The 23,139-nt window shown below is 36.2% G+C and overlaps 1 protein-coding gene across 5 annotated transcripts; it reads right to left on the bottom strand.

The window, feature by feature from the left end:
* LOC145996879 (uncharacterized) lies at nucleotides 1-23,102 on the bottom strand. 5 transcript variants are annotated; one of them, XM_083133430.1, is made up of 5 exons: nucleotides 23,013-23,102; nucleotides 19,337-19,837; nucleotides 12,805-12,900; nucleotides 7,410-7,477; nucleotides 1-672 (listed from the first exon to the last, which is right to left on the bottom strand). In XM_083133430.1, exons 2-5 carry the CDS (start codon nucleotides 19,815-19,817, stop codon nucleotides 652-654), a joined length of 666 nt encoding a protein of 221 aa, XP_082989556.1. In that variant the 5' UTR covers nucleotides 19,818-19,837; nucleotides 23,013-23,102; the 3' UTR covers nucleotides 1-651. The 5 variants fall into 5 exon arrangements, with proteins under 5 accessions (XP_082989556.1, XP_082989555.1, XP_082989559.1 ...); XM_083133429.1 differs by lacking the exon at nucleotides 23,013-23,102 and adding an exon at nucleotides 22,839-22,905; XM_083133433.1 differs by lacking the exon at nucleotides 23,013-23,102 and adding an exon at nucleotides 22,825-22,843.
* Between the last annotated feature and the right edge of the window lie 37 nt (nucleotides 23,103-23,139).

Genomic DNA, 23,139 nt, shown 5'->3' on the forward strand with positions numbered 1-23,139 from the left:
TTTATAAGTACACAGAATTGCTTTTATTAAAAAGGGAAATTCATTCCTCCAGAAGTAGGAAGTACAGACATATGCTCCTGAAATAGTACATCTAAAACAAATCTGTTTCAATGTTAAAGCTACAAGATGATCAGTTACATTTTTACCCATGAATTGAATCCAAATCTTCAATACAATAAGCTTGTCATTAATTCTCAAAATCCATATTAGAATAAAAAAGAACAATATAGTAAAATATTGAACACAATCTGGTAAGAAATATATCCACGTGCAGATGTGCATCTGATGCCTGACATTTTTTTGATGCCTATTAAATAAACAATGACTAGCGATACACCTGCGTCACATACATGTTTCTTAGTAACCCACATATGTACAACTTAAGTCTTGGATTTTTTCAACAATAGGACTATAACTGTAACAACCATTGTCATATTTCATAGTAAAGGCACAACTTATGTTGGAAATTTCTGGTATTTCCCCAATATATATTCGCCACAAAATGTACAGACTATCTGTGGCACATACAAAATATTGTAATTCTTGTATTATATGTTCATCCAAAATAGACTCTATTCTACAGTTGCTGTATGAATCACAGTTATCAGTGCATTAGGATACAAACATTTGGGCATGGTGACTGGTATCTTCTCAATTTCTTCTGTACGTCATCTGGAAAGAACAAACAAGAATCATTTCCTTACAATGACACAAATATCAAGAGTGGGAAAATGATGATACAAATTGTACAACCCAAAATTAAAATTGTTAATAACATTAAACTGATAAAACACAATAAATTCTGCCTTGGCCAGCATCTTAGTTTTATTCAACATGGAAACAAGGCTCAATAGTGTTATGATTAAACTGATGACAATAGTGCATTCCAGCATTACGTGTATGACACTTCACACATAAAATTTAAGGTTCTAGACATGCGATTCGATTATAATGCTCATAATGAACTGATTCCATAGAATTATGAAGTACTTTGTGGGGTCTGCTAAAAAATTTAAAATGCTCGAGTATGATGAAGTAGCCTGAATGCATGAAAAGCACAAACAAAAGTGTTTTAAAAATATAGCAAAGTTGAAATATGCAAATTACAGTGCACTCTCTTTAATTCAAACTTGGATATTTGAATTATTGGATAATTCGAACAAAGCACATTCCCCTTGAAACCCCTATCTAAAACAATGTTAAAAATGACTGCTTAATTCAAATTTTGAAGGTTAAATTTGGATAATTCGATGTCAGATTTCCAATAATTTAACATAAATCTTTCCAAGGAAGACCAAAGTGGTTACATATAGCTTCCCAAGAAAGACCAAAGTGGTTGCTACATAAGAAATTCCAACAGATGACTCGTCCCCCTTTTCTTCTTGAAAAGGCTGTTTTTATGTTTAACAGATGTGCCGACGGCAGATATGAGCGGGCAGCAGGATTCCCCAGAGCTTTTGTTTGTAGGAATGCGACCTTCACCCTCTCAGAAACAAGTTGAGGGGGGAGCGGATAGCTGGACAGAAGGGGTCATTTGTCTGTGTTTTAGTGGAGTCACAATGTCCAAACGTAGTGTGTACAGTAGCTTAACATTAGACAAGAAAGTTGAAGTGCTTAGAAAGGTAGAAAGAGGAATCAAAAACAATCACGTGATGAGAATATTCCAATAAGTGTATTGTTTCTGGATGGAGATATGGATAAAATATAGCAGTTGTAAGGTAAGGTGTACTGTTTGCATATTAATGCAGTTTTAGGTTTAATACAGCATGTTATTTCATTGGTGTTTCTCTTTTATTATTATATTCTGGTTAATGCGATTTTTTCCGTAGACCCTCGGAGTTCGAATTAAAATGAGTTCACTGTATATGTACTCACAAACATTGTGTAAACCTTAAAAACAATGACAATTTTCAGATTAATTCATTTTGTTATTTACAAGGTGGCGCAAAAATCATAACCTGATTTTCTTAGCCTATAGTTTGGGTTTTAAATTAAACAAAGTAGGTTTCTTTGTGTTAAACTTTTATGTTTTTTTGTGTTAAACTTTTATTGATACTTTTAAGTTTTATGTCCTCAATTTTTAAATATAACATCCAATAAATAACCACCATTTGAATTGATGCAAATTTGGGCTCTTTTTATTGCGTTTTCCATGGTGTTGGAAATTTGCGGGGAAATGTTTTGAATTTCATGCTGAATATTGTCCTATAATTGCTGTAACGTCTCTGGCTTATTCACATAAACCAATGACTTCAAATATCCCGAAAAGGAAAAATCTGGAGCGGTCAAATTGGGGGACCTGGCCGGCCATGGCAAATCACCAAAACGGGATATTACTCTGCCCGGAAAAGTATCACGCAAAATTGTCACAATTTTCCCACGTTCTTGTGGGGTATACTTATTCATTTTCGCACACAATAAATTTCGTGAGTATCTTCTATTTAACTGACAAAACACTACTGATATAAACAACAAGATGTCAAAATAAAGGTCAGCTCAAATAGGATGATGACTTTTGCACCAATCTTTACATGGAGTAGGATCACTTTTTGTGGAATGTCCCCAATGCATTGTTGTCAGCTGACACCAGCGATATTTGTAGCAGAAAATATTTCCAGACATTTCGGGATCCCGAGCAGTTCGGAACTTCCAAATGGTCGTTTTCAAAAGTGGTTAATTCTTGATGTTTTCTGCATTGTAAGTGTCTTGATACTTCTTGAAAATTGTTAGCTTTTATTTCAGAAATGAAAAAAAAAAAATGACGTAAAATTCGCGATTTCCACAGCGTCTGGAAATTTTTATCATTTCTCATTTCTGAAAATTTCCCGGCTTGGAAATTTCGGATTTTACCCATCCCTAAAGTCGGGATTTAAAAAAAAAAATTCCCGATAAAAAGTTCTGTCCCACCCCTAGTCATTAGTAAGTATTATTCTATTTAACTCGTTGCTTCGCAATCTGAGACTTGTGAAACACATGTAATTTGAGCAGTTACTTTTTGATTGACTGATATGGTTTATTTTAATTCACTTTTCTGCCACTTTTGGCTAATCACGAATATGAGGATGAGCGATGATATGATGATTTTGATGAAGGAACACTCACAAAGAACACCCATGCCCACGCTGGGATTCGAACCCGGGACCTCTGGTGTTGTGGTGTGGTGTGCTAACAACTCCACCACAGAGGTTGGCCAGTTCATTTTAGAGTTATACATACAAGAAACAGAAACGCATAGTGAGAATTTTGATTATTTCATATTAACTTATACGAAATAACGAAACGAAAGTGTAAATTCATCAATGATCTTGCAAGAAAATATCCAGCTTTTAAAGGATGGAAGAGACGAATATGAGGTAAAATGTAAGTTGGCTGTCACTTTCCCCTGCTGTTGAAAGAGCGCTAGAAATGTTCCTGGCATTAAAATCATATTTCTCTACCCAATCTTAACTACCTAAATTTAAATTAGATTTTTGGAAATAAGTTAAAGCGAAGCTTACTTGTGTAGATAGCTAGGGATGCGAGAACAGAACGTGTAGACGATTTAAGCTTGTTACATTTGCATTCACTTATGGGGATATTGTATTCGAATATCCAAGAATTGTAAAAAGATTAAAATTCTATGCTTCAAACTATAGATATTCTTAGTTATGATTGTCATGTGTTAAATAATAGATTAGGAGAGGTAAGAGGAAATTACTTTAAAAAATCATGGAAATTATATGTGAGCAAAACTTGGTAGGTTTCTTTTTTTTAATTGATTAATTATGGGTAATGGCAAATGAGTTGCCATTTTTTGCAGTGTCCTCTTTTTTTATGACTTTGTCCTCCTTTTTCACCATGCTCTGTCCTCTTTCTTACATGGATGTGTCTTGTCTAGTGATAAATTGTAATAATTTACTTTGCTAGAATGTGCCTTTAATAAAAATTAGGGCTGGACAGATTAATCTGCACTAGAGTGCTGCATCGATGCTTAATCGACCGTAATTTGTCTGTTATATTTCATGAAGTGAAAGACGCGGTGAAATTGAAACTTCAGTGAACATAGTCATCATCTCTATGTTAAAGTGTAATTTAGTCTATCTTAAATAATTCTTGAAGCTTTCCTGGCGGAGAATATTGAAAAGGTTTTCTCGGGCAATCAGCCAGGTGATTTCCGGAAAGGCTTCCGAGCTTTCGAGAGCTAACGTCCCTCTCATCTTCACTTCATTCCCGAGAAAACCTTATTAATACATAGCAATATATGAAAATGAATACACTAGATGATTATGGCCTGAAATTACCAATACGAATTCTACACATATATTTGTACAATTATTGTCACATTTAAATGATATTTGATCTATATATTCGAGCGAATCATGCTCGAGCGTGGGAGATTTGAGCGAACGAAAGTGGTCCAATGCAGTACTCCAATCTGTACTCTATCAGTATTGACTAATAGAAGTGTACCTGCTTATCAGTAAATTTCTGCTAACTGTAGGGGTCCAGTGTTTCTATATCATTACTGTCAGAATACTTCACAACTGATTGAAGTGTTTATTCTGGGAGCCATTATTACTGACTGTGTCACACACGAAAACATCATCTGGTAACACCTATGTTCACAGCACAGAGTTTTTATGCTTGAAATGTTTACAGTGGATCTTCCTTTCAGCTTGAAATTGCTTCTGGAAGTTCTGTTTCCTTGTATGGTAGTTTTAAATCTGTATATGTCGAGCACTATGAAGTGTTTTTAACCCAAACCTTTCACCTAGTATCCTCGCATGACACTTCTCCGACGTGTCTTGATGTTCCGAGCCTAAAATACGACCACCTGAAGAAGGAAGCAGTAAAGCTTCCGAAACGTAGTTTACAACGAATACATACTCACTTATGTAAGTGGACGAAATTCAACACTCTAACGTATTTTTGTTTATAGATAGTGAGTAACATGCACGTAACCAATATGCTATTGTATGATTGCCATTATATTATTTATATTATCTATTCTCAATAATTTTTAGCAAAAGACATAAACTACGATTTATTTCTACACTTGTTTTCTACTAAATTACTCTAACTCAGCTACTAGATTTTGCAACACATGCCACCTAGTTGTTTTTTATTTCTCTCATAGCCTACGGTTATTACAAGCATAAAAACACAGTTTTTCATTGTGACATTTCAGGAGAACACACGCTCCCTTCATCAGACATTTATTTTTAGTTTGATTAAAGATACAGTTATAACAATGGTTAATTTTTTTCTAAACAAAAAAGAATCAGTTATACAATGGATGTTTTCAATGTTACATTGTTGTAATATAGCAACTTAACTGTGCAAACAAGCAGTCTGTTTTATTTTTATTTTAGATAAAAAATTTGATCATTTTTTTTTAAAAGTTAAGTTGCTATACTACAACAATGTAACATTGACAACATCCATTGTATAACTAATTATTTTTTGTTTAAAAAAATTAACCATTGTTATAACTGTATCTTTAATCAAACTAAAAATAAATGTCTGATGAAGGGAGCGTGTGTTCTCCTGAAATGTCACAATGAAAAACTGTTTTTATGCTTGTATTAACTGTAGAATACAAGATAAATAATTCTACAATGCAAGCAATGCATACATACAAGAAAAAATATAATTGTTTGTTATCTACTGGATAAATTTGTGCCTGTAAATCATTAAGACGACAAAAATAAAGAACATCTATAATATTGATATCATGTGATAAGAAGGTACGAAAAACATGCAAAAAAATCCATAATGTAAAGAAATACGGACGTCCGGTAGGAAAATGAAAATTATTTCCCATATTTAATTTCATTGCAGTCACAGTAATATGTGTAAATTATTGCAAAGGCGTAGCAGGAACATGGTAACTTGAATGCGAAACAGTATTTTATGAAAGGGCAACACTATTATCCCCTCCTCCTGGGGGAAAAGTACCTTACTTGCCCCTCCCTGGAAAAAATCCTGCAGACGTCCATGTAAAGAAAGATGGTTTTTTGTACCGAATAAACATAGAGGTGCAGGTTCATAGTCATGTTGCATAAACATAGCTCTTTAAGATACCCATGATAAAAAGTTCGGTACTTCTCAGACAATCCATGTATGGCAGAGCTTTTGTAAGGACAGAACTTCAACTCACAGAACAGGCATCCCACACTATGCAAAAGATACTGAGAACCAGTGGCGTAGTGTCCGATTGATTGCAGGAACTATCCACTCATGACTTTTTGATGCTGTCATGGTAAGGGCATGTGGAGAAATATATACAAAGTCCCCGAACTCTCATTTTAAAAATTCGTTGCCATGAAAGTAGAAATTATTTCGGAGTATTGTTGCTTAAGGTGATATGTGGGTGACCTTGGAAACATGCTGCACAACGGGATAGCTACACATGACAGAGTGTGCGCACCAGAGTTGGCAAGAAGTAAAATCCTGTGTGCCATTTCGCGCAAGAACAGAGTTGCTATGTTGGGAGCTTATTTTGTGATGTTATGGAGCCTGGTTTCATTTGGACGGGTACCTTAATAGTCAGAACACTTGCATCTGGGGTTCAGAGAATCTGCACGAATTACAGGAAGTCCCACTTTACTCTCAAAAAGTTGCGGTGTGGTGTTCAATTTCGAGGCAGCAAATTGTGTGATAAAAAAAAAAAAACACCAAAGAAAAAAGGTGTTGATTTAAACACAGACGTTATCCATAATTTAGTGGCCATGCTTGAAGAAGAAGAACATTATTGTTGGTTCCAACAAGATGGTGTAGCCTGCCACACTTTGAATGAGACAATGGAGTTCTTCCAATATCGAATGATCTCGTGAAAATTGTGGCTGCATCATGAGAAAGGGATCTTCCAGATTTTTATTAATTAACTTATACAGGGAGCCACAGAGGGTACTTGTAACAAACGATTGTTATAAATGCACTAAACTGAGACTGACTAAAGTGCCAAAAGCTAAAATAACAATGAATGAATAACTGGCACATGAAACCAGTTTGATGCATAACATTGTTACCACAGTCAGAAATCTAACATATCGCCGGGTGAATACTATTTTGTATTCTGCACAAACTTTTCAGGAGAGCTGATTAAAGTTTGACTTATGTGGATTTGGTATATACTACAACAAGATTTGCACAAACATTTTACTATTGTTCATACCCCACACCACTTGACAGCCAGATACGTGGATTTGGAATGTGACTAATTAACAATATGTCAATAATGAGACACTGTGTCAATACTTTCTGCAGCAGGCTGTACCAACGCTGTCTCCATATACCTAATCCAAAGTCTAGAGTTTAATTTACTGAAGACTGAAGTACATTCAAAACTACCTATTTTCAAGCGTTCAACAACTACATCATCTTACATAAGCTAATTGTACTCAATGCAAGAAGTAGTTTTCTCATACATTCCCTATTAGATGATATTCTTCAGGTGTTAACCTGCTTGCACAAAGAAGCAATCGAGACCAAAGTACTGTAAACAAAAATACAAAACTATTACAAAAAATCTGCTATGGTGTATGGCTGAACTGGTAATAATATGTATCAGTATCAGAAAGTAAGAGTTCAAATTTGATCAGATATTAGCTGTGATAATCGCCGTTGAGCTTACACTTGCAGAACGATTACCAATGCAAATAATATTGTTGCAATTAACGTTAACCGTTATATTTGAAAACAAATACAGTACAGACGCAGGAAATCTCACCACTTCCATCACCATTTTTGTACTTACTTACTTATTGATTTCCGTCACTATGGTTGCAACAATTTGTTTTCTTCTATTCCCTTTTTTAGATACAAAGTATTTTATACTGCATGATAACAGCAATATAACAATATACGAGGGACATTCCGAAAGTAAGTTCTGTCATTTTTTTTCACAGGGAAGCTGTATTACAAAGTGAGAAAACACATTGCCATAACAAAAGACAATCTTTCCTGAATTAACGACGGGAGGAGCGATGGCGCATGCGCAGAGTGCTAAAGAATAGAGATAAGCAGCAGACCGACGTGCCCGAGCTCATTCGAGTGCAAACCAATATGGCAGAAAGACGTGTGCTATTGCCACACAGTAAGCAAACTGAAGTCCACATGAGTCGAGGGGTTTTGTTCTTGGGCGACAATGCAAGACCCCACACAGCAAGGGTCACTACAGAACACATTTGTCGTCTGGGATGAGAGATATTGAATCACCCAGCCTACAGCCCCGATCTTGCCCCATCAGACTTCCACCTTTTTTCCTGCATTGAAGTCAGCACTATTGGACGTCACTTCGGAAGCAACAGGCTGTGAAGAACTTCCTTAAATTGCTGGGCACTGATTTTTACCAGGATGATTTCTTGAAATTGATTTCACGGTATGACAAATGTATTAATTTCAGTGGCGACTATGTGGAAAAATAGCCAAAAGACTGTATTTTGTTATGACATTGTATTCATCTATTTGTAATAAAGCTTCCCTGTGAAAAAAAATGACGAAACTTACTTTCGGAACGTCGCTCGTATATAAAAACAAACATGCATAAGTTAAAGCAACATTAATAACATAAATAATATTAACATTGAACGTCACAGTTTGAGAATTTGGACAGTCTCAGCTGACAGCTTCTAAGATTGATTTAAAATTGTGGATGCAGCAGCACTTTGGCTATTTTGCATACGCCATATTATACGAGGCTCAGCCCCTTACCATAACTAAAATATTCTTACCTGGGTTAAAAGCTGAGGCTCTAAAGGGGCACTCAGCCCATATATGGACAAAACACAGGACAACACATACACAGCCCTACAGAGAATGTCCTGGTCCTATGTCTGGCCATAGGACCAGACAGCACAGGCACGTTGGCCTGCAAAAAGCCGTTACCAGAGTGTACTACATGCAAGTAAGGGTGACATTTGGGTGCCTTACCAGAAGGTCACTCCTTACATACACAGATAGTATCTAAGAGAGACTACATATCATATAAATTGTAAAAATAGGGTGATTCTAAAGTGACATGTGTAAGAAAAATCTGATAGTAATTTGTTTTTAATTCATATCTTCTTGAATAAAATGACTTTTTTTTTTTCAAAATTATTTTGGAATAAGGGCCATAAATTGACAGTAAAAGTTTCCAGATGTATTTCGTAGAACATGATTGAAGCCTGGAAAATCCATCTGGTGATGTGTCCGACAGCTTTGTGCAGTGAGAAAACGTCTTCATGTCACTGACGATCAAATTCTGTGAAATGATTGTTGGCATTTGCCCGTATTTTTGTCAAAGGCAGAACACAGTTTCAGAAGGTTTTGTTTTGATATACTTTCTTCTTTTCTTGTGACAAAATCATGCTTTTACTCTTGTGAGTGATTTTCAAATTTTGCCAACTCTGATTAGGCAGAATAATTGAAATACAGCATGTGCAACACAAAATGTTTTATTGACAAACTGTAAAACATAAAAGAGAGTACCAACTGTTACATTTAACCTGCGATCGGTCGCAGGTGAGCACCGCGCTCACTTTAAATTTTAACCTTTAGGAGCCCAAGGCCATTTTCACGTGCCCGAGCTGATATTGAGCAAAATGCAGTTTCAATTAAATTAGTGTACATCGGAGACTAATTGCCCTAGAGAAATGAATGATATACCGTTGTACGTGGAATGAACAAGAGATTCAGACTATATAAAATTTATGCAAATTCGGCGTATATGTGGTGGGGGAGGGGAGAACCCCAAAAATTCCAAAATTTCGGGAAAAATGGGGATTTCCCCTCTTCCCCCAAGAAAAAGTACACGACAGTGTCGACATGCACATGGAAATTATCGCTGGCATGTAAGGAACACAAAAATATTTGCATTACTATTGTATGACCTACTATTGTATGACCAATGTAACACGAGTTGTACCCCAAAAAGGAATGGTCAGCACGCCACTGATGCAAGGTTCAAAATGCAGCGTTACCTTGAAATGACTGTAGCTCAGAGGCTAATTGCCCTAGAGCAGTTGTTCTCAATCTTTTTTTGCTCACGGCACACTATACTATGTAGGAAGATCCCGTGGCACACAAACGTACGAATTGGCGACAGTGTGAGTGGTGACTGACGTTCGACTTGGCAACACCACAGCTTCCTTTACAAGCCAATTGTTTGGAACCTGGTAGCCGTAACATCTTTTTGTCCGGGTGCTGGTGTTATTTTGCTTCAGTATGGATAAGTTTTTGGTGAAAAGGAGGAAAGTTGATGATGAGACAATTACGGAATCATTGAACAGTGACAAAAGTGAGAACGAACCAATTCTAACTGCAAGTGTCGTAATAATTTTTACCAGCAATATCACAGTCTACGAAGTTTTGCGCAACACCTGGAGACTCTCGCAACACTGCAGTGTGCCGCAGCACACACGTTGGGAACCACTGCCCTAGAGAGATGAATGACATACCGTTGTAACCCCCCAATTTTTTTTTAAAAAATTGGGGTTTCCTCCCCCCCTGAAAAAAAGGACTGAAAACATTCCTTTTGACCTCGGGTACCGATAAACAAACTTCCTTCGAATGCAGTTTCCAGTGGTGAGGGAAACGCATTGCTTTAGAACAACAAAGCCAGCCTTCCTTTGTCAGCAAAATTTTTCCTTTGAAAAAAAGACGCAAAAAAAGAAGTCTCCCTTTTCCCGCCATTTTGATGGGAAAAAAAACGTGCAACAATTATTTATTGTAAATACATGTGTTAACAACAATATGAAAAAAGAAAATCGGAATTCTAGCCAAAAATAGCGAACTTATAACGTAAAAACTACGAACTTGACAAAGCGTCTCGATCAAGACAATCGGGGACCCAAGGGTTACCTACCTAAGAGCATCTTGATCGAGACGATCGGGCACCTAAAGGTTAATGAAGAGCCATTTTAACAGTATTTAAAATATTGGCATGTGGTGCTCTCTAGCTGACTTTTAGAGTTTCACGAGCAACCTCATCACATTTTTATGAGATGACGTAAACGGCATTATTACGAATACCATTGTTGGGGAAATAGTGTTGTCAGAGTAAGCGCAGAGCTCTCATGCAACCGATTATGTTATATATTTTTTTATTTACATTTGTGCATTATTTAGTTAATAGGTGTATCCTGTTTCTAGTGAGTTTTTGTACCTATATGTTCTTGTCGTGTCAATAGAAAATTCAAAAAGTGTCGAAGTGATCTTATATCATATCAGATGGAACTACCTCAGAGGAACATGCACTTTTTGTTAACGCTGAGACTTGTTGGCTTCGACGATGCATGCCATAGTTTTTCTTGTATGTACGCATTGCTTGTATTGTAGAATTATTTACATATGCTTGTAATAACCGTAAATTACAGGAAAATAATGATGCATACTATGGTGTTTGAAAACATATAAACATTTTGAAACAAAAATGAAATGAATAAGAAGGGTTATAATAAACAGATCATTACAAGTATAAAAAATAAATTTAAAAAAAATAAAATACGGTGAATTATGCTTGAAAAGCAAGGGTGAGCACCACGCTCACGACATGACTACAGCGAGCATGACCGATCCCGGGTTAACAAAATAAATTTTGATGTGACATATACCGAAATTGATAATTAAAACTGAAACTTACGCAATATATTTACTTAAATTTCATTGACTTTAAACTGTCAATGTGAACCTGCAACAGTAATAGTAGAAATTTTTATTTTTTTTAAACAATGTTACTGAGTGTGCACACAATTTTGTCCTCAGCAGTTGGCCATTTCCAATAGTTCCCAGATTCGTGGATACCAATATATCTTCCAGATCAGTGCCAATAGCTAACACTTCATATGGGCAAACCCACTCTTCGTAACACAGTACATATCAATCGCCCACTTGAACATTGTTGGGTAGAAAATTTTGTGGCATAAGAGTCCTGGTCCTGCCTCATGGGCATGCAGTCTAAGGCATCAGGCTCTGGTTACAGGATGGACACTGGTTTCATTCTCCTGGGGGAAGCTTAACAACTTTTCTCCAGAGTTTTCGGCCAGTGTATGGGGCTGGCAGCCACCAACCATTGTGAGGAAATTGGAGAGCTAGGAATGAGTAGTGTAACCTTGTCATGGAAACCTACCACGATGACTGGGGGTTCAATATGATGACCACATGTCATCCCGTAACTGGTTCGATGATTGCATACATCTGCTGGGGCATGTGGGAGTGAGGTAGGTAGGCCCTGGCACTCACTGGCTGTTTGCTCCATGGGTTATTATCATCACTATCGAGGGGTCACGGGTTCAATACCTGGTGGAGGCACATAGCAGTTTGGTCCAGTCCCAATTAGCATACCTGTGCATAAAGTGGACTTACAAAAAAGACTCAAAACTCATTTTTAGAGCTGATGAGCTCGTACCATGGATTTTTTGTACTCCAGGGTAAACTGACTCATGTACTCCTGTTACATCCTGGTTCAACAAAAAAGGCTAATTACCACTTTATGCAACAGCTACATGGTTGTTACACAAAGCATGTGCATCAGTCAGGGCATGCATGTTGCTCAGAATACAAATATAATAAAAAAAGTCTGCTCCCACCAGTAAATGTCACTCTGTTGGTGATCTGATCTTACTATTTTGTAGCTGCAATTGTTGAAAAACTGAGCAAGTCATAACTAACAAGTGGAAGCATATGGATAAAAGTAATGATCTAGGGGGGGGGGGACCCTTCTTATTGCAAGAATTTTCAAATGTTTATAAGTTTAGATTATGGATTGTGTCATGTAACTGTTAATTTTTCTTTCCAGATTTTTTCTTATTCATCGTGCACAAAATAAACTACGACACTAACCTGGCAGTCTTCTTTTGAGGTGTACGCCTTCCCACTCGTCGGAACCATCACAGCAATCACAGATACCATCATTGACCCATCCAGAAGGAACATAAACTAGGGAAAAAAGAGAGTAACATTTGGAATCCACATGAAATGTAACAAAATCTTAGCTCTGCTGTTCAAACTATCATAGGGTCATTCCAGCGTTACGTGTGTGACATTTTACATGCAAAATTTAAGGTTCTTGACATAAGATTGGATTAAACTGTTCATAATGAACTGATTCCATAGAATTACAAAACACTGTGGACTCTGCTAACAAATGAAAAGGACTTGAGAAAGAATGACAAAGGCTGAATGCAAGAAAAGCATTAACGATAGTGTGTTACGTGTGCAACGCTTTAAAAATGTAGCAAAATTTGACTTTATTTGTCTGTGAAGCATATACGCTGCAGATGCTAGTAACTTATATTGGTGAAATGTGCAAATTATATGCATTCACAAACATCTAAACCTTAATGCAATTAAAAGCAATAATAATCTTCATAATTCAATTTGTTATTTACATGGAGTAGGATCACTTCTTGTGGAATGCCCCAAATCAATGTTTAAGATTAAACATTGAAGACTATTTGTGCATTGCTATATTTAATAAAAATGATCGGAACATGTTTTCTTTTTTTTGGAACTTGTGATAAGGTGGAGCAATTGACCAAATACATAATGATAAGGCTTTGAACATTTTCACCCTATGCATTTTAAATATACTTTGGTCTCGAATTTTAGGCTTGGAGTGTGAGTGTGTGTCATCCATATTGCATTATATAAGAACAGTGGAATCCTGATCTTACATTTTTCCACATTATACATTCAATGCTGATGGTCCCAACATAGCAACACGTTATAAAATTTCTCACGATTTTATATTTTCTCGCATTTTAAGTTTGTTTCAGATTGGTGCCGTGAAAAAACTTAAAGTCGAGGTTCCACTGTATTTGAGCAGCTAATTGTACCTACATTTAATCTTAAATATCTTTGTTATTCAAAATAATATGTTGATTTGGTTTATTTTACTTTGCTTTTCTGCTACTTTTGGCTAATTATGAAGATGAGGATGAGTAAAGAGATACTCAAAGAGAGCACCCACGGCCACCAAGCTGGGATTGAACCCAGGACTTCTGGCATCACAGGGTGGAGTCCTAACTACTCTGCCACAGAGGTCAGCTTATTCAAAAAAATGTTTTCTCCAAACATTTAAATGATGTTGAATCTCAAGACACCTCGCTGTGGTGCAAATTTTAGATTTTTGGTCAGTTGCAGAGGATCAAATTTTTCATTTTCTTTTCCAAATTTATATTTTTTAGCAAATTAAAGAAACAGGGGACCTAGTCACCTGAAATAATTAGCAATGAAAAACATATAGTTCACTTGTAGTGAGGTATATGATGTTGCCTTTCTACCCACTAATTTTAATTAAAACTATATACATGATTGATTATTAGTTGAACAGGGGCTGTTGACACACTGTACATCCTGAGCATTACATTGATATCTTACTTTTTTTAATCGGTAGATTTTGATGTTTAACGTAATATGAGATGATTAGTTCCAGCTTGCGGAAAAAACAAATAACGAAGATATTTGATCCAAAATTATGGCCGTGGAGTACTTTTGCCACTTTTCAATAGTACAAATATATTGTATGCACTTAAATAATGAAAGAACACGTCGGAAATAACAATAAGTCCCAAACCTAACAATCCTAACCTAAAGAAGGAAAATTACAGCTGCTGTTGTGGAATGTTGTGCTGGGTGCTTTATGCACTTCCATGAAACTTTCGGTCTGATTTGCTTCATGTTAACAGGCTTAGGTAAAAGACAAACTTTACTTCCCAATAACACATTTTCATGAACTAAAAATAACTGAAAATGTTCATAAACAACAAAATATTTAACTTTCTTGGGGGGGGGGGGGTGTTCAGAGGGTCAAGGGTACAAACAAATAAACTCATGCACTAGCAAGCAGCACTACTTAACAAGAGTGAAACAGTTATAATTGAGAAAAACCGCTTTTAACTGATAGCAAGGATAATGATGAATGTTGATTAAATGAATGGACACTCATGCTCGAACCTGGATCCTTCAGGATTGATATCATGAACTGACAGCCCACGTTTGGCCACGGATGTACATTTGCATACACATATAGTGTCCTTTGATTAAAATACAGCATGGAAATGTTTTGAAAATGAATTGAGGTTTGTGCTTGCAGAAATGTATCCATGGAGTGAGGATGTACGGGTCACTCCATGTCAAGTGAACCAATGAAAAACATCTGCCCATTTCTAATTTTATTCACACTTATTTGTCATGAAGTAGTGCCCTAAGGTAGGAAAAACTGCAAAATTTCAGATTTTTATATGTTGTACTTTTCTAGTTAGAGCCCTCTAAAGTATGAAAAATAGCACAATTTGCTGCACACATGCAATCACAAAAAAGTCATAAATCAAGCTAGAATGACGTAGAAGGTTGGGATAAGAACCAAATTGTTGCTTTTGCTATGAGCTCTAATTAGATATACGCAGTGGCGTCTTGTGGCCTCAAATTTGGCCGAGGCTTATTTTTTAAAGAATTTAAAATATAATGACAATTCACATGAATTACAAAGAATAGGTATTTCTTTCTTCTAGACTACCAAACTGGACTTACTTTTTTGAAAGAATTTAAAATGTAATGACAAATGACATGAAGTACAAAAAAACAGGTATTTATCTTCTTCTAAACTACACAACTGGACTTATTTTTTTTAAAGAATTTAAAATATAATGACAATTCACATGTTTACAAAAGAAACAGGTATTGTTGTGAAACATACCTTTCTACGAACGTCGACTCCTGTTCTTCTGCTCAGGAAATTTTGTTATTACTTTTTCGTTGAAGCCCTCTATGTTTGAAATGTATTCTATCTCTATTGTAAGCAAGTGCCAAGGCATTTGGTCTGTCTTGTCCCATTGCATTTCTTAAGCAGGTCTTAATACGCTTCAATGTTCTGAAACATCGTTCAGATTCAGCTGTTGCCACTGGAGTTATTAAAATTATGTTTGTCATTTTTATTGTTTCTGAAAAGGTACCCTCTAAATAATTTTAAATAAAAAATGAATGCAATCTACTGACAGAGTTTATGTTTTTCAACTCTTCACTACAATAAAGAACACGAAGTTCCCTCTTAGTTTTCCCTCTTCTATGAAGGGATAATAAATCTGGGAAGATGCATCTGTTTAAAGATTGTTCTCTTTCATTATGTCCTCGTAGAGCAAGTTCATGTCGACCACAGAATTTTAAGCAATCGATAATTCTATTTAATATATGCCTATTTTTCCAGACAAATTCATTGTGTCTTGTAAGTGACAGCCTATGTCCTTCATCAATTTGTGTTCGAACATCAACCCTGCCAAACTCACTCAAACATAGCGAATGAAAGCCACCAAAACACTACAGAACATCGCGCGAGGCAACGGAATTAGCCCCGAATCAGCACTCAAACCCATTGCACTCTCCCCTCCTCTCTCTGCTAGCATGTGACATTCACTGTAGCGTATGTGGGTGTAGGCCACGCCTTCCTTTTCAACGTGCCCCGGAAAACAATAATTGAAATCAATGCCGCTAGGAGCGCTGTCGTATCCATTGCAACAGACGATGAATTTACATGGGTAAAAATCGCCTTTTAAAAGACTGTGTGATAGTTATGCGTTATGGTGATTGATAATTACATGAATACGTCTGTTTTACTTTAGGGACTAAGCCCCGGAAGCCCCAAGGGACGAGACGCCACTGGATATACGTATCACATAACTACTTTTCAAAGGGGCGTAACTTGGTGGGCTCATTTTTTTTGGGGCGGGAAGGCAAGTTTTTAACAAATATTTGTTTAAAAAAATAAAAAAATATATTTAAAAAAATTTAAAACATTAAAATGAATATTTAAAATATATTTTAAAACAATTAAAAAATAAAAACTTTACAATATATACATATATATTGTTTTAAAATATATTTTATGAGTTGACTGATGGTTACACAATTAAAACATATATTTTAAATATTAAATTTAATGTTTTAAAAAATTTTAAATATTTGTTAAAAACTTGTCCTCGCCCACCAAAAAGCAAGACCCCAAGTTACGCCCCTTTCCTACATACCCATTATTTCACCATTTGGGCAATTTGGTAAACAAAATAGTCCCTTTACAAAGGAATGGAATTTGCATTGCAATATTCCCGTGTCATATGGTCTAACCTAGTGTATAGTATTTGTTTATACATTTGTAATATAATTAAGCCTTGTTTTTTCCATATTAAAACCAATACGTTGCTGACCAAGGCAGTTTATTAAGATAAAACACTTAACCCGTAACGTTTCGACCCTGTATCAGGGTCTTCCTCAGACGAAGAACTGCCTTGGTCAGCAACGTATTGGTTTTAATATGTTTATACATGTCAAAAACTATGATCCTATTGTGATCCCATAACAAAACTTCTAAGACTTGATGTTGAAATATGTATGTTTCTATGTGCATTTTCAAAAATTTTCAAAATATAGGTTTTTCAAAAATTCGATTTTCAAAAAAAGGTTTGAATGACCTTGCAATGAAAAAAAAATTGAAAAGTAGTCATGTGATATATCTAATTAAAGCTCATATCAAAACCAACAATTTGGTTCTTATCCCAACTTTCTACGTCAATTCTAGCTTCATTTATGAGTTTTTTTGTGATTGCATGTGTGCCGAAAATTGTGCTTTTTTCCATATTTCAGAGGGTTCTAACTGGAGAACTACAACAGATACAAATCTGCAATATTTCCTACCTTAGGTGGTACTTCATAACAACTAAGTATAAATAAAATCAGAGATGTCACGTTCAAAATTGACCAAAATTTGGTTCACTTGACATGAAATGACCCATACAGTGTTTCCATATCTGAAAAAACGTATTTGAAAAATGGAAGTATTACAGATTTCAAGTAGGCTATATTTGAACCTGAGTAACATTATTGGTGTGTAGTGTACAAATTATAGAGGACTAAATGTTGTCTCACGAAAAACCAGATATCAACCGACAAGAGAAAATAGAGATTGGAGGTTTGTGTATGAGCACAAAAGAAGAGCACTATTAAATTAGGTATGTATGTTTGTGGTATTTGTGTGGTTATGTGGTGTGTACAATATCTTATTACCAGGCATGCGTATCTGTACGTACAACTATCCTTGTACTATGCGTTTTACCTGGAGTTTTTTGTAAAACTTTGGAAATGAGATGAGCATGGGACAAAAAAACAGTGGAGACAGACGGGAGTGTGAGAAAGCAAGGCCATAAGTGGCAAAACGAACAGTGCTGCAGAATGAGAGACGCATTGTTTTTCCCTGATTGTGTCATCCCGAATGACTTTCGCCACTGAGGTCACCTGCTCTTTCATCCCCCACATACATCCCCTGACTTCTTCCTGTGGGACATGTTGAAAGGTAAAGTGTACTGAATAAACCACGGAGTATCGCGACACTCGAAGAAACCATTTGCCATGAAATTGAACATCTGACTGCCGAAGAGCTAGTGCGAACCTCTGATAACATGGAACACCGTGTTCAAGAGCATCTGCAAACTAACCGCAGCCACTTTCCACAAGTCATGTAACCATCAGTCAACTCATAGACCAAAGCTCAGTCCTCCTATAGTCTCATTTCCACGAATTGGTTATTTCGGACGTTATGTGGGAAATACTGGGGCCAATAGGGACTTACATTATACATTTATCATTGTCTTTGAATGCAATTTGAATACAATGGGCCCATTCCGAAAGTCGCACGAGTTTAACGTGTTAAACAAGTTATGGTAACTAGCTGTCCCATAAGTGCTTCTATGTGTTTCGTGAGTTTCATTATGCTGTCCCAAAAGTCGCATTCCGTGCAAGAAAGAGATTCACCAAACGCATGGGCCAGGAGGCTGGTTTGTTCGGTGAGAATCGTCTGCTGCCTTCAGACAACGCACGTGCTGACGGATTCAAACTGCACTAGTTCGGAAAATGGATTATAATTTTAACACATAGAGATATGAAGCAATATGCACACGATGAATATGCCTTAACCGTTCTTAGAATGGGATTAAAATTAGTAACAGTGTCCACAGTAGAGTTTATTTTTGCCATAAGGACATTCTTTCTGCTGGACGCCATGTGGAAACTTTCTCTAAACAAAACACTGCGCCTGCGCTTTCACCTAGTGTGACCTATAAGTCTGTAAAATAACTGGTTTCACCAGATTCACAAGCCCAGTTATTTTCGTTGAATGTGTTCGTTTCGTTAAGACTTTCAGAACGCACCCAATATAAGATTTCCTGTAAGTGGAGAATAGTGATAGGATGCCTGACTACTATACAGGAGACTCAGGTTGATACCTCAGGTGGGATTTTTTTACATGTGAGTAACTAACACATGAGCAAAATTACACATATCAAATTTCTACAAACATGCATAAGCATTACGGAAAAAAAAATAGTACCTCGTGAATGTGAATCATGAATATCACAGTAGAATCTTCCATTCCCACATGCACTTGTGCTAGGTTCATCACTCCCATCTGCACAGTCACAATAATCATCGTTCAATTTGGCAAAGTCAATCTCTTGCTTAGAGTAGCTGCAAACGAATGTTCCTTTGGAATTTGGAGTGTACCTCCAAAGATCGCTCTTCTTCACACCACGTATTGCCTCAATCTTGTGGGCATTAGCCTGCAACTCATGGTCTTTGTGAGTAAATAAATTTTGCTTGTCGTGGATATGCTTCACACTTCCGTCAAGCTTATCACTTCTCCTCATGTGTCTGGAGGCGTACAAAGACGAGGTCTCATCTGACAGCTGCTTTACTGAAAACATCTGGTAAAACACAAAAACTATTCCAAATGCACACACAATGGCAACCGCTACTTTTATTCTTCTCTGGAACAGAGAGATCCACCGACCCCGGGATCCAACCTTCCTCATCCTTTACTCTGTACATAGAACTGCAAAAGAAATTAAAATTAGATTAAAAAAAAAAAAAAAAAAAAAAAACTTTTTTTTCGCGAGAATGCAGGACCAGCACAAAAATTTGAAATACACAAATGGAAGAGGACACTTTATGGAACTGAACAACGTATGAACCAGGGGTTGATAGTGAAGTGTCAAAGTCATTAAAACAAAATAGGCACATACAAAGCACCTATAAACCCTCTAAGCAGTCCCCCAGAGCGTCCCCAACACATATTGTAGTTGCTATGACTTTCTTTTTCCTTTTTTTGAATTCGTATGACCAATGTACAATGTGACTAATACACGAACATGCTTTCAGTAAAAACTGTGAACTTCCAACTAGATTAAAAGTTATGATTCCAATTTTAAAATGATTATTACATGTTTTGCAGAGCAATAAGGCAGAAATTGAGATTAGTAGAAATGAGTGTTGAGGAAATTTGAAGTCCAGAAAAACTAATGCGGCTCTTAACCCAAACCATGTTTGTTTTGTGCGTAATCCACTAGACAGACATTTTCTTTCTTTAGATATATCCAATTTATTTATTTTCTGTTAATGACCCGCAAGATAATTGTTCCATGTACCTTAATTATCAACTTCCAATAATCTATGTAAGGTTCAATAAATAAGAAGCAACATATATTGCTTATTTAGAACACAGTAAAATATAGTTGTACATAAAATTAATACAACTGTTTGAATGAATAAAACTAATAATTTAGAACACAGTTGAAAATAAAATGAATGCAGATGTCATTTTAAAAATAGTTGTAAGTTTTTTTACTAAACTATTTATATACAACATTGTAAACTTTTAGTTTTTTTGCAGGATTAGTACAAAATGGTCTCTGACATTTGATGCAATTGTATGCAGTTTTCCTTATCTTTTCCCATGGAGAGATGCTACACCTCTGAATGTATGCAGGTGGAGGATGCCAATCTTTGGGGAAGGGGGGGGGGGTCCCCTTTGTTTATCATCAGGACAATCATCCTCTGTGACTCGCAAAATGACTAGTTTCATTTCTTGAGCCATGGGAACACCATTCTCAAAAATTCAATGAAAGGAACAATAACAAACACACTCTACAAATGTACAAAACTCGAACCACATGGTATTACAAACCGGAGTTATTCCAACGTAATCCGAATTTGGTTCGTTCAGAGGCAAACATGATGGGGGGAGGTACTGGGAATTTCCAGGTGCAGAATGCAGCAGTGTTGCCACACGAGCACGGTAAAATTTTCAAGGGATCTGTCAGAACGATGGTTCGGATTAAGGGTGCTGTTCCCTCCTTAAGTACTGTGTTGAATTTTTATTTAATCAACAGATTTCGATGTTTTACGTAATCTAAAATTGGTGTCAGCACTCGGAAAACACAAATAACTGAGATATTTCATCCCAAAGTATGGCCCACGTATGTAAAAACCTTCCATATCGGAGTACTTTCCCCCATTTTCATTTGTAAGAACAAGTCAAGTAATCAATCATCAATCAACTAATTGAAACTTTGTATTTGATTTGCTATCAACTCCAAACCTAATGAGGTGAAATGTCATGTTGATGTTGGGTGGTATGATCACTTTGGCGAAGCCTTCCGACTGTTCTGTTTCATGTTAAGGTAACAGGCAGATTTTATTTGACAATAACACATCTCCACGGGCTAAAAACTATGGAAAACATTCATAAACAATGCACAATATTTTACTATCTCGAGGGGGTACAGAGGGTCAAGGGTACCAAACTACTTTCAAATACTAGTTTGTGAGAAATTATGACCACAAAAGTAGAATGTACAAATGAGCAAGCTCATATATTGCTGGTGTTAAAAGTATTTTTTTTCTTTTGCATGGAAAAATGAATGCATGTTCAATGGAGGAAGGAAAGTGGATATACTGAGGTAATCTAACAAACAATCCGAACACACTTGAATGGTAACACTGTAAGCACGTAGAACCGGAATTAGGCTATATTGAGCATCAGTTCATTATATCGGAGACACTTTAAAATCGGATATTTTGTGCTTCGTATGGTTCGTACTTACCAATTGTGTATTGTGGAACATATTTGAAGGTGCCATTAAGGTTTTCACACGATTAGAAACATCTTTTACACTAAAATAAGCCATTTCTCGAAGTGTTACGGAATGCACGTCATGGTGCGAACCCCACAAATCATTCATGGATAGCCCCAAAAACCATTTGGGATCGTATAACCATCCACGAATAGCCCCACGGACCATTCACAGGTTAGCTTAGGTTCAGTTAGGTTAGGCAAACATACTTAAAAAACGGCGTGCTTACGTTTTCGCTTACATTGAAGCAACGGGAATTGATTTCCGGCTGAAATAGATTGAAAGATGAAAGAAAATACCTCGAAGAACATCGACAATGCTACAGAAACTGATTTCCGTAAGTAGTTTCTCCTGTAAATTTGAAGAAAAGTGTCTCCGATATCACGAACTGTTACCCTATATTGCAGTGCAACAAACTTGACCCTTATGACTTACTTATATAAACACCTAAGAGAGAGATGGAAAAAATCGATATGCACAAAAAACTTAGTATAGTAGCTATAATAAAAAAATAACTGTTCAGGATGCACTTATAGACATTTATATAATTCTATTCATGTAGAAAACGCATGTGTATAAAGATATCAGAATTACACAACCCGTACTAGACCGCTCTTTAAAAAAAATTGTCGTGCGAGACATCTTGGATATTGTACCTAAAAATTCAAATTCACATCAATATAGCTGTCATGGGAGTAGACGTACAGATAAATGTTCTCGAAGTATAAAAAAAATATTCCTTGCACTTTTGCACCTAACTGCTGAAATGCCGCTGTTTGTACCGAAAACATAACTTGGGATGATCGGTTAAAGAAATAAGGAAAGACAAATCTGTCAGCACAATATAAATTTTTGAAGGTGTTTTGTATTCGCTTTTTTTACTGTTTAGCACGCCACCTCAATATACCATTTTTTACTTACTCGAGTAGTTTCAAATAAAAATAAAAAAATCCACAGATTACTGCCCGCAAACTATGCTATAAACTCGGTGATGAAAGAAATCAAATATCAATAATAATAAAACGAAAAATAAAATATATTATATTAAAACAAATATCTGAATTCTTCTGTTATTAATTATATAATAAGAAGCACCTGCGAAAAAATTAATTCAGTTGAAAGCTGTCAATGACCACCGGAAGACTAGACTAGAGAAACTGTCAGCTGACATGACATCAAACACCGGAAGCGGAAGACGCTTATTCTCCATCTTGCATCTCGT

Source organism: Lepisma saccharinum, chromosome 13 (genome assembly GCF_977018435.1).
Source record: "Lepisma saccharinum chromosome 13, izLepSacc3.1, whole genome shotgun sequence".
Taxonomy (NCBI): domain Eukaryota; kingdom Metazoa; phylum Arthropoda; class Insecta; order Zygentoma; family Lepismatidae; genus Lepisma; species Lepisma saccharinum.